This window comes from Bos javanicus, chromosome 29, assembly GCF_032452875.1.
Source record: "Bos javanicus breed banteng chromosome 29, ARS-OSU_banteng_1.0, whole genome shotgun sequence".
Taxonomy (NCBI): Eukaryota; Metazoa; Chordata; class Mammalia; order Artiodactyla; family Bovidae; genus Bos; species Bos javanicus.
This window is the reverse complement of record NC_083896.1, coordinates 22830466-22847378: the sequence shown is the minus strand read 5'-3', so window position 1 is coordinate 22847378 and position 16913 is coordinate 22830466. Positions and strand designations below refer to the sequence as shown.

Here is a 16913-nt window from a genome sequence, read left to right as displayed (position 1 = left end):
TGTTCAAGTTATGTGTAATGAAAGAAAGATGTTATTGCCGACTCCTGTGTAGCACCAGTAATAAAAGTTTTCAACGCTATTTATAGAGAAGAGGCTCTGACATATCTTTTTACAAATAAATTAGATTAAATTTAATGAATTGAAAAGACACATACAAGTTGTGCTTATGGTAAGTTTATAATAATATGAGAACTAAATATCATGGTAATATTATTAAAAAGGCAAGAAAAATGTGTGGATTACATGTAGCCATTTATTATATTAAAAAATTCAGTGCTTAGATAAAACTAGAAGTAAATACGCCAAATGGTTACAAAGTACAAGGAAATAGGAATGATTTTAAAAATACATTTTTAGTAGGTTTAGTGTTACTATTTTGTAATGAAAAGTGAACATATTCGGCACATGATGGCAATGTATAATAAAGTTATTAATTCTAAATTTTTAGTCTATGGAATGTTAGTTGTATCATTTTGTAATCAAGTCCTTTGGTGATCTTCATTTAATATATTTAAAATTAATTTTTAGAAATGTTAAGTCAGTACTTTTTCAGGACCAGCTGTTGATACTGAGCTCACTGATTTTTATATTGTGAGGATATCGTGTATTGGAAAGGCTGCAAAGTAACTTGACATTAGATGTATTTATCACAGAAGGCTTTTTACCAGTCATTTAGGTAAATTTTTATACCTTGCATACTCAACATTCTTAATGTGGTGGTACTAGTTAAACCATGACTCCAGGGCCAACTTATTATCCAGGCATGGGAGCCACAAAATACTTTTTGGAGCCCGTGGAAATGTTTTAATTTTAATATATTTTAAAATCAGTAAAAAAAAGTATAATCATATTATTATTTTTTATTAAAAATTTTAATAGAAAAGGGACCCGTGAAAGTCATAATATGGTCCTATGTGGCTTCTTAGAGTATGAGTGTTTCATTTCCCTTAACAATTTTGTGATGACTTCTGGTAAAACATCTGAGAAAAGCAGTAACTTGTGCATCTCATGAAAGATGCCAAGAAAATTAAAGTGCTAAGTTGAAATATTTCAGCCCAACACAAAATAATATGCTTTATACAGTGACCAACATCCATCATGTATCTGTCTTTTTTTTTTAAATAATGGCAGTATTAAGTCATCTATACATAGTAGGTTGTTCAGTTTACAGAGCTGAGACTTTCCCAGCTTAGTCACCAGTTGCTGGGTCTCTTTAGCATTTTCCAGAAAGACAACAGTTTAAACAAAACTTTGTATGGCAAGAACTGAAATTCTTTATTGATAATTTAATTAGATAATTTATAATTTCATTTTACTGTGAAATATAGTACTTGCCTTTTTGTGCCATAGGTTGTTTTCCTTCCAAATATCATTGATTATCCCAGATGTTTTGTAGTGAATTGCTTTGGTATTCTAAAGATAATGGTAACCGAAGATTGAAGACAACTCAGCATTTAAGTAATTAAGTTACTTTTTCCCCCCAGTATTCTGATAGTGAAATATTTTAATTGTAATGAAAGATCGTTAATCTTTTAGATCTGATTAAAGCTTGGAACCTCTTTCTAAAAAAAAGGCAATTACACACACACTTATATGGTAATGGTAATTTCAGTATTTTTTTTCAGTAATGAAATATTTTACATTATTGGGTGAGCTTTTCATACCATACGTGGTCCCAGAATAACTGTAATAATTTTGCTTTCTTTGCCTGATGTATATAGGCATACATAACAGAATTTCTACTACATCTATTCTACTTTACATTTCCATTCTCATGTTTTCCTTCATTATTTTTTCTGTTCTTTCTTTCTTAATCCAGGCCCACAAATGTATATTATTTAAAGTTACTGTAAAAGGATTTAGGGAAATTTACTCCAAAGTCCCCTATTTTTCTTTCATTTATTGTCTTCTTCCTATTTTTGTTCTTCTTTTCTTCTTACTGTCTTCTCCCACCTTCCAAATCTCAAGTATTACACACACACATGCATATTCACTTGAGCGATCATACTGGGGTTTGTTTGTTTGCATGTCTGTTTTGGGGGAACTCTTCTTTAATTCTGGGCAGGATTTGCTAACATTCTATTGATTGCTTCACAGTCTGCCAAGCGATTCAATTTGTTCCTGAGGCGGCGTCTTCTGGTAACCAGCGTGGAGTGATAACTGCCTGTGCTTTGGATGGCTACGTTGCTAGCCTGAGTCATTTTTGTTGTAATGAATGCTATTAATTTGAGGGTGTTTGTCATTGGTTCCTATTCCCCAGACAACTGAGATTTTAGAATGGTGATTCATAATCTTTTTGGGGTCTGATTTAAGCTTTGGAACCTCTTCCTTAAAAAATTGTAATTGCAAACACACAAATACGCGCACTTGCACTTACACACTTTCAATTTACATACAGTTTCAGAAGTTTATGAATTCCCATGAAGAATTCTGAGGTTTATGAACCTCAGAATAACTACCTCATTCAATAGCCACACAGATGTTTGCCTCACTATAAACAGGCATTTCCAAGAACAAATACAAATACAATCAAATATAAATAAAAAGATACACACACTGCAAAAAACAATGATCTTAATGTCATGTTTTCTGCAAAAGAATGAGATGTTTTCATAGTTTTCAGTTACGTGTAACAAAATTATCATGTTTTTTTGCCCCAGTTGACTTCAGCCAGTTTCTGTGAACAGTGCTAAGGACGTCTGCTGCTGCTGCTAAGTCACTTCAGTCATGTCCAACTCTGTGTGACCCCATAGACGGCAGCCCGCCAGGCTCCCCGTCCCTGGGATTCTCCAGGCAAGAACACTGGAGTGGGTTGCCATTTCCTTCTCCAGTGCCTGAAAATGAAAAGTGAAAGTGAAGCCGCTCAGTCATGTCCAACTCTTCGCGACCCCATGGACTGCATCCCACCAGGCTCCTCCATCCGTGGGATTCTCCTCATAGTGTTTACAGGGCTACCAGTGATTTCTCTGTATTTAAAAAAACTTTTACAGTGTATAGTTAGGGAATGACATAATGATAGAAATGTGGGTTTTTCTAGGTAGCCTTTGGTTTTTGAGAGAAGGGAATTACATATGCTCATGGACAGAGGAGCCTGGCAGACTACAGCCCATGGGGTTGCAAAGAGTTGGACACAACTGAGCAACTAAGCACAGCACATTTCGACTGAACGTTCAGGAAATAATTGGATTAAATAGTCTAGCTGCTTTGTTTGTTCCCTAATGGAAAAAAACTCTGAGTGTGATTTTTGTTGATTTCTATATGCACATCTTCTGTCACCAGAACTTCTCTTTGTGGACCTAAATTTAGCTGTTCAAATATGAATTCTTACCAATGTATGTCATAAAAAAAAAAAAAAAAACTCTACCAGACAAAATATGACTGACCCAGACTTAGAGCAAAAAGATTATTATTTTTCCCTCTAATTTTTTGCTTTGATTGCATTTAATCTAATTAGTATTATTTTCCCTTCCCCAGTTTGGGAACTTCATAAAATATGCTAATCCTGTGACAACTTACAAGAGCTCAAATAATTTTTCATTTTGTTCACTTTTATTTAGTGATTTATAATCAAGATCTATAACATGACAGTTTGAATTTTTCATTTGTTTTTTTTTTTTTACTTTTATGAGAAGAGAGATGACTATGTATCCTTTGGGGTGCAAAAAACTGAGACATAACATTTAAATAACTAAATCTTGATATGTAATCTCTACACTCCTTGAGTATTTTTTGTTTCTCCATTCTTTTTTCACTCATTTCCTCCTGTGCATTGGGAGCTAGTTCTTTCTGAGACATACCAGTTATGCATTCATATAACTAAAATACAGTTATTCTGTTCATAAACCACAGATCAAACATGAGATTTTTTTCTTATTCTTACTTGACTGATCTATATCCAGTCCTTTTTATGGGTGATTTGCCTGGCCTGACTTGAATGAAAAACAGCATAGAATACCATAAAAGAAACTCATACACTGAAATAAATACAGTTATGAAAATTAAACACCCAGTTCCCCATTCACTAGTTAGCTCAAGCAGTTGGAAAGTTGTCTATATTATGAATTTGCATCACAGGGTTAGAGAGATCACTGATATGCACTGTATCATCTATTTACATCATTCTAAGTATTATATGTGGACTGTTCCAAATATTGACTATTACATATTACATGTAAACTTCCAAGAGGACCAAATCAGTCAAACTTAAAATCTCTTCTTTTTGAAGCTCTGATGTTTTTGTAGTTTTGAAAGGGGAGGAATTAATGAACTATACATGTGATGGGTGAATTTGCAAGTTTGATCATTTTACTGAGAGAATTGATAACACAGATTTAAACAATGGATTGATTTTGGCTCACTTAAATAATTGATGTTGAAAAGGAGATTTGTGTGCAAGTGTATTTGAATTGAAGCCAGATAGCAAGCTAACTTGCTTTCTAATTTTCAGCTGCATCTTGATTTTATTTTAACCCTTCAAAAAGTTAATTAAAAAGTAGCAATTTTATGAAAACATAGCATGAACATTAATTATGTTTTTGTTCTTGCAGTGTTCTTGCACTAATTCATGAATTAGTCTGTAATTAATTATACCCCTAAAATAGTATGTGACCATGAATTATTTGTTGGACTAATTGATATTTTGCTTAATGAAGTAACAAGTCTCTCTCTGAATATGCTTTTGGGATCAATGTATACATGTATTCATTTTGTATTTTGGTATAATTGTAACATTTTTATTATAGTGCATGTAGTCAATATGGTTCGTTTCATCTTGAGTCTTCATTGTTTAATATGTAACTTCTTTATGAATGTGACTTTCTAAAATAAGCATGATCTTCCATTGATGAAAGCTCTGTCTTCATCTGTCATTTTCTGAAAATGAAATTAGATGGTGACCAAATTTTAATTTCTTTCATTTTTTTTTTTTGCCATCTGAAAATAAAACTGTAACTTAAAGCTGTGCCATTCATGTCTCCTGCAGTTTAAAAAAGATGAACAAAGCAAAGATTCTATCTTCTTCAGAGATGGGATTAGGAAAATTGATTTTGTGCTTTCCTATGTTGATGACATAAAGAAAGAAGCAGAATTAAAGGCGGTAAGTACTTACGAGAGATAGAGATGGGAATAATAAAAAGAAGCACATTCCATAATTTGATAGGGATGTTTCCACTGAAATTATTTTGTAAAAGTTAGCAGCCCCAGAGTATTTCTGGAAGCAGAAACTGAGTGGAAAGACTACAAAATATGCAACCCAAAAATGCATATGTAATTTCAATTTTTTTTTTAACATTTTGGACAGTGGCTTCTCTTTGTAGCTCACCTTTGTTCTTAAATGTGACCACCAGAATCTGAGGTGTATGTATGAATATAATATTTATCTTTTGTATTCAATTTCATTTCAGCTTTCAGTAATCCATTCTATCTGAAATAGCCTTGACATTATGTTCTTTCTGAACTTACATTATCACTTTCTAAACTTACATTATTTGTGGTTTTTTTCCACTTGTTTACTGTCTCCAACACCATAAAGTAAGTTCACAAAACCAAAGACTTTGTCTTTTTTGTTACTGTATACTCAAATGCCTAGAGGAGTAGTTGGAGAATAATGGATGCTTAATAAATATTGGTTGGTTGGTTTAGTCCCTAAGTTGTGTCCAACTCTTTTGCGACCCCATGGACTGCGTAGCCCACCGGGCTCCTCTGTCCATGGGATTTTCCAGACAAGAATGCTGGAGTGGGTTGCCATTTCCTTCTCCAGGGGATTTTCCTGACCCAGGGATTGAACCTGGGTCGCCTGCTTTGCAGGCAGATTCTTTGCTGATTGAGCCATTAAATATTTGAGGTGTCCTGCAGTCCATGGGCAGAGCAGGAAATGACACCCCACTCCAGTACTCTTGCCTGGAAAATCCCATTGTCAGAGGAGCCTGGTGGGCTGCAGTCCATGGGGTCGCAAAGAGTTGGACACGACTGAGCGGCTTCACTTTGAGTTTTCACTTTCGTGCATTGGAGAAGGAAATGGCAACCTACTCCAGTATTCTTGCCTGGAGAATCCCAGGGACGGGGGAGCCTGGTGGGCTGCTGTCTATGGGGTCACACAGAGTCAGACACGACTGAAGTGACTTAGCAGCAGCAGCAGCAGCAGCAGCAGTACATGGGGCCTCAAAGAGTTGGATATGACTTAGTGACTGAACAACAGCAATGGGTAAGCATATAAACACACATTTACTAACATGCTTAACATCAGAAATAAATGTCCCATAAAGTAAAAAACTAGAGATATTATGTAAGTTCCTGTACATATCCCTCCCTGTCCTTTTCTTCTACTCTTTCCCTGGAAACTCTTTCACTAGGGCACTAAAATTCATTCACTGTCACCACTTTCAGCTCTTGTCTGAATGTTCTTCAAGCCTAGCTCCTCTTGGGGATTTGATGCCTTCCCCAGCAGCCCTCTTAAGTGGTGCCGGTTTTTCCCCTGCAGACTGTTTTTCCGGAGATGGATGAATGCCTGCTCTCCTTGTATCTTGTTGATTCCAGTCCGTCCTCCCTTGCTTAGCCCTAAAACTCCTGAGCTTTAAATCTCATCAGAGTTATCACTACCCAGCATTGTTGCTGCCCTTATTCCATCCCTGATCTTCCAACAGGGAAGATTTTGTTAACAAAAAGTTTCTCAACAATTTTAGCTCCTGGTTCACTATTACTCTACACCCAAGCTCCTTTTTTAAGTATTTATAATCTCAGTGCATATATAGATGATTATTTTGGCATCCTGGCCTCTGTGTTCCTTGAACTCCCTTTTCCAGTTATCTTAGTCTCTAACTCAGCCTTTCATTCCCCTAGAACTTGCCATTACTAATGGCTACAACTCTTTACAATCTCATACCAAGTATCCACCTGTCTGACTAATACCCTTCTTCCTTCAACTCACCAGGACCAGATTAAATATAATTATGTTAATCTTCTTACTGCTGCTCCTTATCTTTATGCTCTTTTTTATGCTTGTTCAGTTTAAATCTCATATCAAATTATACTTTATGGCATATGCCATCGAACCCCTTGCTCCTCTCTCAGTCATACTTAACTTTGCAAAACAACTTCATTAAACCCAGCTGTCTACCTACTACATGCTAGAACCATCAGAAAGAAAGAGATATATCTCACTTACTGACTTTATCTCGTGTTTGTGCCAATGGACCTCAACTAGGTCCTTAATGCTATCTGGCAGTCACACTTTACTTCTTTAAATTATTCGATTTCCCAATCTGCTGGATGACTGTTTTATAACCTTTTCTCTCTCTTATCTTGGATGTATCCTCCTTATTTTCAAGCTTGGCTGACCACTTTTCTAAGTCACTGAGAAAACTGAAGCAAGTAGAAGAGAAATTATTAATTTTCATTATCATGTCTGTCCCTCTACCAGTATCTTCATCTGTGTAATCTGCATTTCTTTCTGTTACCACAGATGAGCTGTCTGTCCTTCTGTCTAAAGCCAAGAACTCTGCTTGTGTCCTGAATCCATTTTTAGGGATCAGAAAGACTACCCCAGGTTTGCTGATTCAGTAAAAGACCTCACAGAACACAGCATGCAGCCACACTCAATGGCTATGATATATTGCAATGAAATAAGTAAAGCAAAATCAGCAAAAGGAAAAGAATGTATGGGACAAAATCCAGAGAAAATCAGATACAAGCTTGTAAGAGTTCTCGCCAGGTGGAGGGGACTCATGGGATGCACTTGATTTTTCTAGCGACAATGTGTGACATTGCACTGGAAGTGTTGACTGCTGCTGCTACTGCTGCTAAGTCACTTCAGTCATGTCCAACTCTGTGCCACCCCATGGACTGCAGCCTACTAGGCTTCTCCATCCATGGGATTCTCCAGGCAAGAACACCGGAGTGGGTTGCCATTTCCTTCTCCAATGCATGAAAGTGGAAAGTGAAAGTGAAGTTGCTCAGTCGTGTCTGACTCTTAGCGACCCCATGGACTGCAGCCTACCAGGCTCCTCCATCCATGGGATTTTCCGGGCAACAGTACTGGAGTGGGGTGCCATTGCCTTCTCCCGTTGACTGCTAGGGAAGCTCATTAATGATGCAGCGCTGTAGGATTTTACTTGTCACCTTCTGCTGAGCTCATACCGATATTTCATAGTCCTAAAGGGAAGCAGGTGTTCAGTATAAATGACATAGTTTTGTACAAACTATGTCATTTGTGACAAAACTGTGTACAAAACTGTGTCATAGGTGAAGTGAAGTCAGCCACTCTCAGTAGTTCTGAGAGTGGTGGGAACACTCCCCAAAACCAGTTTCCAAACACCAGAACCAACCTTGCAGGCAGGCTTCTCTAAGAATACGTTTTAAGCCTGTTATAGTATGCCTACTTAGGGATGTTGCTTTTATAATTCTTTCTCCCTTAAACTGCATTTTGTGTCATTCTTTACTGAATCATTTCTTTCAACAAGTGAATGTGCTGTTAATTGTTCCTTATTTAAAAAATAAAAATTAAAAAAGCAAGAACAAAAAACCTTCTCTTGATCCTAGTTTCCCTGCCAGCTACTGTCAATTTCTCGATTTTCTTTTGGCTCAGTTTTCTCTTAAACCCATTCCTATCAGGCCTTAACCTCACCCACTCTGCTTATCTTTATATAAATGAATCTAGTGTTCAAGTCTCAACCCTCATTTTGCTTGACCTGTTAGCAGCATCTGCCACCACTTAGCTTTCCTTTCTCTATGCTGCACATTCTTGACGTGGCTTCCAAGTCTCCAGATTCTTTCAGTTTTCTTCTTATTTCACTAGCCACCCCTTTTCAATCTTTTCTTCTGCCTGATCCCTTGTTAGCATAGTGCCGTAGGCTCTGTCCTTGATCCTCTTCTTGTCTCAATCTACATTGATTTCTTTGATGATACATCCAGTCTCACAGTTTTAAAATTTAAGACCATGTTGGTGCTAATTCTGTTTACTTTTCCACTTCATTCTTCTTTCCTATATGGCTGTTCTGTATCTCTACTCGGAAGTCTTACAGAATCTCAGACTCAACAGGTCTAAAATGAACTCCTGGACTTCTCCCCAAAGCCTGATTCATCTACAAGTCTTCCTCATCTACAGTTATTTATCATATATTCAGTAGTTACAAAGGACAGAATTTATAGTGTACTGTAAATGGTCCAGTTAAATCACTTTTTAATTTATATCCCTAGAAGGTAAATGTCATGGCAATTTGGCACCCATCATCATTTATTTTTAAAAAATGAATTATATGAAGAAATTCTTTTTTAACACTTCAAATTTTACATAATTTACTTTTTTCCACCTAAAATTTTCCTTCCACTTTTTTCTGTGTACTTTTTTCCTAATTTAAATGTGTTTTATATTTAAAGAGGCTTCTATCGTTTGTTCAGTCAAGTTTGCTATAACAAATGTGTATATACATTGAAGGGTTTTTATTTCTTTATCAGAACGGTCTAAGCCTTAAGCTTTTTCATTTGTTTTTTGAGGGTTTTTTTTTTTTTTTAATACAGTTGTACAAGTGCATAATTGGTAAACCTTGAAATACTATAATATTTGACAAGTAATTATCAAACATCAAAAGTAAACTCATCCTAAATGCATCAGTTAACGAAATGAATGCAGGGGCTTTAAACAATATCTTCTTTTTCTTTTAATAATTTTGTTGATTTATTCATATGTGACTGTGCTTGGTCTTCATTGCTGCTGCACAGATTTTCCTCTAGCTGCGGCTCTCAGCAGCTGTTCACTCGTGTGGTTTTCAGGCTTCTCGTTGCGGTGGCTTCTCTTGTTGAGGAGCATGAGTGCCAGGGTGCTTGGACTTCAGTAGCTGCAGCACGTGGGCTTCAGTAGTTGCTACTCCCAGACTCGAGAGCACAGGCTCAGTAGCTGAGGCACACAAGCGCAGTTGCTCTGTGGCGTGCGGGATCCTCCGGGATTAGGTGCTGAACCCATGTCATCTGCCCTGGCAGGCAACTCCTCAGCACTGAGCCACCAGGGAAGCCCAACCAAATTTTCTTTATTTGTAGATGAATGAGAATTATTCCTAGAATGAGATGCTTCTCCTTCAAGTATATTCTTTTTTTCATGTTAGTATAAATTAGGCTTGTTCAGATAAATAAGTAGATTGGAATAGAAATGGTACTGCTTTAGCAGCTTTAATCTTTTTTGGGTGAACTCCTGAATTACAGCTGCAAATTACAAAGTGATTTGTCATAAAAGTAATATTTAATGGTCTATCACCTAACAATACTTAGCTCAGCTTTCAATTTTACTGAAGTCAGAGAACTGGTGTCTACATGTCTCACAAAAGCATTTGTTACTGTAATGAGAGGAGGTATTCCCTTTTTTTGGAAGAAAAGCTATGAGCAACATAGACAGCATATTAAAAAGGAGAGACATTACTTTGCCGACAAAAGTCCATCTAGTCAAAGCTATGGTTTTTCCAGTAGTCATGTGTGGATGTGAGAGTTGGAGTATAAAGAAAGCTGAGCACCAAAGAGTTAATGCTATTGAACTGTGGTGTTAGAGAAGACTCTTGACAGTCCCTTGGACTGCAAGGAGATCAAACCAGTCAATCTTAAAGGAAATCAGTGCTAAAGCTGAATGCTAAAGCTGAAACTCCAATACTTTGGCCACTTGATGGAAATGTCTTTTCCACACATTGGAAAAGACCCTGATGCTGGGAAAGATGGAAGGCAGGATGAGATGGTTGGATGGCATCACTGACTCCATCGACATGAGTTTGAGTAAGCTCCAGGAGTTGGTTATGGACAGGGAAGCCTGGCGTGCTGCAGTTCATGGGGTTGCAAAAAGTTGGACATGACTGGGTGACTGAACTAAACTTACTCACTTTTTTAATACTGATAATGTACTTTGAATGTCCTTCTTGCCCTTTATTTTTTTGTTTTGTTTTGCTTTCCTGGAGGATTGCAGCCTACTTTTTCTTTTGGTAACATAGGAGAAGGGCAATTGTGAAAAAGTATCAGATAGGGGAGAATTGTTCATAAACATATTCTCACATGTTGTAAATGTTAGATGTTGGAGAAAAAGAGCACATTAAAATTATATTCCTTGTAAAGTTTGAAGATCTCTCAAGGTGGACATATCCACTTGAAGATATGTCCTGTGATATCCTAGTAAAACCTTTTAAAAATTCATTTACTATTTTTCATAGTTATGTTATAATTTTTTACATTTAAGTCACAGTTGCAATTTTTCACACTTGCATAAGGGTTAACTCATACTTGAATTATACTTAAATCACAGTTACAATTTTTCACACTTACAGTTAAAGCCAAAAGCATTTTGAACAGTTAATTATTGTTTTAAAGCTCACAAGTAATGATTATTTGCACTTAATTGAATTAAATTTAATTTTACTTTTTCTGAGTGAAACTATTCTTCATGATTAAAAAGTCATGATGATATTTTGCCTGAAAATTGCATTAAATATGTCATTTGTTTAAAATATCTGATATCTTTGTAGGATTGAGTCTTCCCAACTATAAATGTAATATATCTCTGTTTATCAAAATGTTTTATGTTAATTTAGTAAAGTTTTCTGTATTTTTTTTTTCAGAGAGTAGTCCTGCATATTTCCTGGAGATTATTCCTAGATATACTGATTTTTATAGTTATAGTATGAATTATAATACAGGTGAAAAGCCATTCATGGCACTCAGATGGGGGTAATATATAGAATGCTTTTATGTACAACCAAGAAATGTCTGAAGGCCCAGTCATTGTGTAACAAGTCTGTTTATCACTGGGCAAATAAAAGTATTTTACAGAATTCTACTGATTTGTTTTTCCATAGGAAAGAAGAAGACAATTTGAACAAAATCTCAGAAAAACTGGTCTTGAGTTGGAAATTGAAGATAAAATGGTAAATGTAGTTATTAGTCTATACCAGAGTCTTGGTTTTTTAAGTTTTGTTTCCTTGTACTCTGACCTTTGACTGACTAGATTGTGTTTGGGAGCAAAATAAGTTTTTCTGCCTACAGACATTTACACTGGGGTTGATAGGGCCTGTGATATTTCAGGTAAATAACTAGGTCAGTGCTCTGAAATTGAGATGATGAGTAATGAGTGGAACACTTTAAAAATAGGCATGCATAGTTCTCATCAGGATCCAGAGAAAGGAAAGACATGGCTTTTGTTTCATATCTGTCTCATTTTGAAGGCGGCCTATAATCTAACACCTTAACTAGTTAACCTGGCTGTCTTGCAACACAAACTTTTAGTTAAGGCCTAGACATATTTTTCTGTTCATTAATATGACATTTTTTCCCCCTAACCTACCATTTACTTGTTGTATTGAATTTCTTTCCAAATTGCTTTTAAAGACCTATTTCAGATCCAACCCTGTCCATGAAACTCTAATACTCTAGTTCTAAATTAATATTCTCTACTTTGTATTTATTGCTGAATTTTTTTCTTACTAAACTCTAATAAATATGAATTATACCATGTATTCTATCTGTAACTTAACTATTCTCCTTTGTAATGAACTGTTGTTACCTAAAGTTCTTCTGGGTATAGGCAATACATTGAAACTGGGTAAGAAGAGCAAGTACACCTTATGCTTTGCGTGTATTTCTCATATACCCTAAGCACAGTTCTGAGCTAATAGCTAGTTGTTAAAAACTTAAGAGATTGTCCAGAATCGCATGTGTTTCTATGGATATCAGGCTAGTGTACATTGACCCTGAAATATATTTTCAAAAAGACTCTCACTTTGTTTTTCTATGTCTCTTTCTTTCTCACACACGTGCATGTGCGTGTATATACATGTGTGTGTGTGTATGTGTGTGTGTGTTGTTATTTTTAGCTGCCAAGTGGTATCTGACTCTTTTGCAACCCAGTGAACTGTAGCCCACCAGGCTCCTCTGTCCATGGGATTTCCCAGGCAAGAATACTGGAATAGGTTGCCATTTCCTTCTCCAGGGGATCTTCCCAACCCATGGATTGAACCTGTGCCCCTCCTGCATTGCAGGCAGATTCTTTACCACTGAGCCACCAGGAAAACCCACATATTATACATACATACATATATGTATATATATATATCTCACATATATATATGAGAAAGAAATGGCAATCCACTCCAGTATTCTTGCCTGGGAAATCCCGTCCCAGTCCATGGAGTTACAAAGAGCCAGATACAACTGAGCAACTAAACAAGAAGAAGGTATGTACCACTGTTTTAAGCATTACTCTTCTAGAAATTTTGCTGAAATTTTTCAAAAAATTGAAAATGCTGTTACATCTTTAATTTGGGGTTTTATAAAAATTTTCTTTCTTTAATCAATTTAGTAATCTTTCCACTATTTTGCCTCCATTTTATACAGAACTCCGAAGATGGAAGGACTTATTTTGTCAAGATCCATGCCCCTTGGGAGGTGTTAGTTACTTATGCCGAAGTGTTGGGAATCAAAATGCCTGTTAAGGAGAGTGATATTCCCTCAGCTGACAGACTCCCTTTTAGTTGTATGCTTGAGCCTCTGAAGCTCCCAAGGGATGTGAAGCATCCTACTCCGGATTATTTCACTGTCCAGTTCAGCAGACATCGGCAAGAGCTCTTCCTCATTAAAGATGAGTCAAGCTTCTTTCCATCCTCATCAAGAAACAGAATTGTAGGTAGAGAAGACCTTTGGGTCCATCTCTTCAATTGTGCTTTTATGTGTGTACATGTGCAATACTATGCCTTACAAGGTGTTTCTGGGTAAACTCTGATGTGTTCCATGATACTGGGCAGGTTTGAATATCCATCTTGGACCACTTAACCCTGTCAACCTCCCTACTTCTCAAATTGTTTAAAAGTGAATAGTTGACAGTGTGAATATAGCAAAGAGAGGCCTCATGCAATATTGGGGGAATCACTTAATTGAGACCTAGAGGACTTTGATGTTGTAAGATTTCTGTAAAATCATTAGGAGAAATATTGGTCATTCCAAATGGAAATGAAATGTTTTAATTTCTTTACATATGGTGTTGACTGTAAAAAAAGCACAACCTAAATATTGAGAATTATGTTTTTTTCAGGGACATTGTCATAGACTATAGCCTCTGAGGAACTGTTACAAAAAGGTCATGGAGAACCCAGGATAAAAAGAAATTTTTGCTAGGAAAAAAAAACCAAAAAACATGTAATGGAGCATTAAAAGATTACTGCTAATCACAAAACACAGATATCTCAAGTTAATAATTTTAGTGCTCTTCTGGGTATAGGAAGATTCTGGAGTCTGGGCTCGTTGAAATTATTCCTTTGATATACCTCTTAACTATGTAGGACCCTATCCTGCTTTTCTCTGTCCTGAATTGCCCATTGTGGGATGGCTGCAGTGGTTAATGGCTTGTTGGCAGGCAACATTCCTTGTATATTGAAATGGCAGGCATTATTTTATTTTGTCCACAATAGACAGCATTTGAGAAACATCAGAGCTTTTTCCTTTCATTTAAAACCATTTTCAGTCTTTTTTATAATAGTATTTCCTCTCCGGTTGTAGTCCTAGAATCTTTAAATTTCTCATTAAAAATCTCTCACTGTTTCTTTACCCCTGTTTGTTTTTGTTAAAAGAACAGTAATGCCCACCTCATAGGTTACCCTGAGAATTAAATGAGTTAAGGTGTGAATGACTTTGAGTAGTTTTGGGAATGCATGAGGGATTTGCTAAGTGTGAGATCCTATTATTATTGATCTGACTTTAGAGGAAAAAAATTCAGGTTCTTTGTTACTCTTTCCCCATGTATCTGTTACCTACTAATGAAATCACCAGGGTTCTAACAAAGACAAGAGTCTTCTTGAGATTACTTACTCTTTCCTTGAGGAATGAGCAACTTCATTCACTTAGATTCACCACTCCTAAGTGTCTAAGAAGGATTTTGAAATAATCATTCTTCTAGTCCCTAGATCTGGTTTTTGAAAAATTCACTGACAGGAATATTAAACAAAATGTAGTACCTAGAATTTAAATAAAAATGCAAATCAACAAACTAAAAGTTCTCTCCCTTGTCTTACCTGGATTAAAAAGCACCAGCAGCAGGAATAGCAGATCTAAGAGGCAACATTTAAGGGGATGTTGAGCACATGGCATGAAATCAGAAAGCCAGGTTTCAATTCACAAGTCTGCTTTATAAACAAGATAATCTGTCTTGAGCAGATTATGTCTTGAGCCTCACAATGTGTATTTCACAGATGACCCCTCTATTAGGCTTGGCTGCACTATTTGCCACATAATTTATTCTAAGTTCATCTACTAATTGAAGTGTTCATAATAATAAAGCTTCTCATATATCTATGTGAAGCAGGTAGCTACAACTTGGAACCAGATGCCTAGACTACACTCCCATATAGAGACAAGGAACCAGCGATGCTGCCTTCCTTGATGTTTTCATTTGAGAGAGATGGTTCCTAGAAAACTTAAGAAAAACACTCCTGAGTTAGAGAACTGGCAAGAAGTTTATTTAGCTTTTAAAAGGATTTGCATACATCTCTGAGAGAAGAGAAAAAGAATTTATAATTATAAGTCTCTGAAGGAAATGCTTTAAGATTTGGCACCAGGGAAATGTCTGTTCGTTTGTTCCTTCCTACATCCATCCATCCTTCTTTACTCTCTTTTTTCCTTCCTTCCTCTCTTTCTTACTATTTTGACATATACCAAATGCATGTATCCAAACTTGTATTCTTCTTAGTTATATTTGCAAGTATATGCTTACAACAGTGACACCTCAAATGTGCAAAATAGTTTTGAGTTTCCTTAAAATACTAGTATTGTTAATAATAACAAATATTTAAATCAGTGCAGTTCAGTTGCTCACTCATGTCTGACTCCTTGCAACCCCATGAATCGCAGCACGCCAGGCCTCCCTTTCCATCACCAACTCCCAGAGTTCACTCAAACGCATGTCCATCGAGTCAGTGAAGCCATCCAGCCATCTCATCCTCTGTCGTCCCCTTCTCCTCCTGTCCCCAATCCCTCCCAGCATCAGAGTCTTTTCCAATGAGTCAACTCTTCGCATGAGGTGGCCAAAGTATTGGAGTTTCAACTTTAGCATCAGTCCCTCCAAAGAAATCCCAGGATTGATCTCCTTTAGAATGGACTGATTGGATCTCCTTGCAGTCCAAGGGACTCTCAAGAGTCTTCTCCAACACCACAGTTCAAAAGCATCAATTCTTCAGCACTCAGCTTTCTTCACAGTCCAACTTTCACATCCATACATGACCACTGGAAAAACCATAGCCTTGATTAGATGGACCTTTGTTGGCAAAGTAATATCTCTGCTTTTGAATATGCTATCTAGGTTGGTCATAACTTTCCTTCCAAGGAGTAAGCGTCTTTTAAATTCCTGTCTGCAATCACCATCTGCAGTGATTTCGGAGCCCAGGAAAATAAAGTCTGACACTGTTTCCACTGTTTCCCCATCTATCTGCCATGAAATGATGGGACCACATGCCATGATCTTAGTTTTCTGAATGTTGAGCTTTAAGCCAACATTTTGTCTCTCCTCTTTCACTTTCATCAAGAGGCTTTTTAGTTCCTCTTCACTTTCTGGCATAAGGGTGGTGTCATAGGCATATCTGAGGTTACTGATATTTCTCCCAGCAATCTTGATTCCAGCTTGTGTTTCTTCGAGCCCAGTGTTTCTCATGATGTACTCTGCATATAAGTTAAATAAGCAGGCTGACAATATACAGCCTTGATGTACTCCTTTTCCTATTTGGAACCAGTCTGTTGTTCCATGTCCAGTTCTAACTGTTGCTTCCTGACCTGCATATAGGTTTCTTAAGAGGCCGGTCAGGTGGTCTGGTATTCCCATCTCTTTCAGAATTTCCCACAGTTTATTGTGATCCACACAGTCAAAGGCTTTGGCATAGTCAATAAAGCAGAAATAGATGTTTTTCTGGAGC

General features: G+C 36.7%; 1 protein-coding gene across 4 annotated transcripts in view; it reads left to right on the top strand.

The window, feature by feature from the left end:
• The window catches only part of ANO5 (anoctamin 5), an 86706-nt gene that overhangs the window by 19172 nt on the left and 50621 nt on the right, over positions 1 to 16913 (top strand). For 2 of the 4 annotated variants that reach the window (XM_061406199.1, XM_061406198.1), the window contains exons 4-7: positions 2098 to 2139; positions 4982 to 5095; positions 11820 to 11888; positions 13354 to 13638. In XM_061406199.1, coding sequence (XP_061262183.1) covers positions 2098 to 2139; positions 4982 to 5095; positions 11820 to 11888; positions 13354 to 13638 — 510 coding nt within the window. The remainder of the gene's footprint in view (positions 1 to 2097; positions 2140 to 4981; positions 5096 to 11819; positions 11889 to 13353; positions 13639 to 16913) is intronic. The other 2 variants (XM_061406201.1, XM_061406200.1) reach the window with 1 other exon arrangement.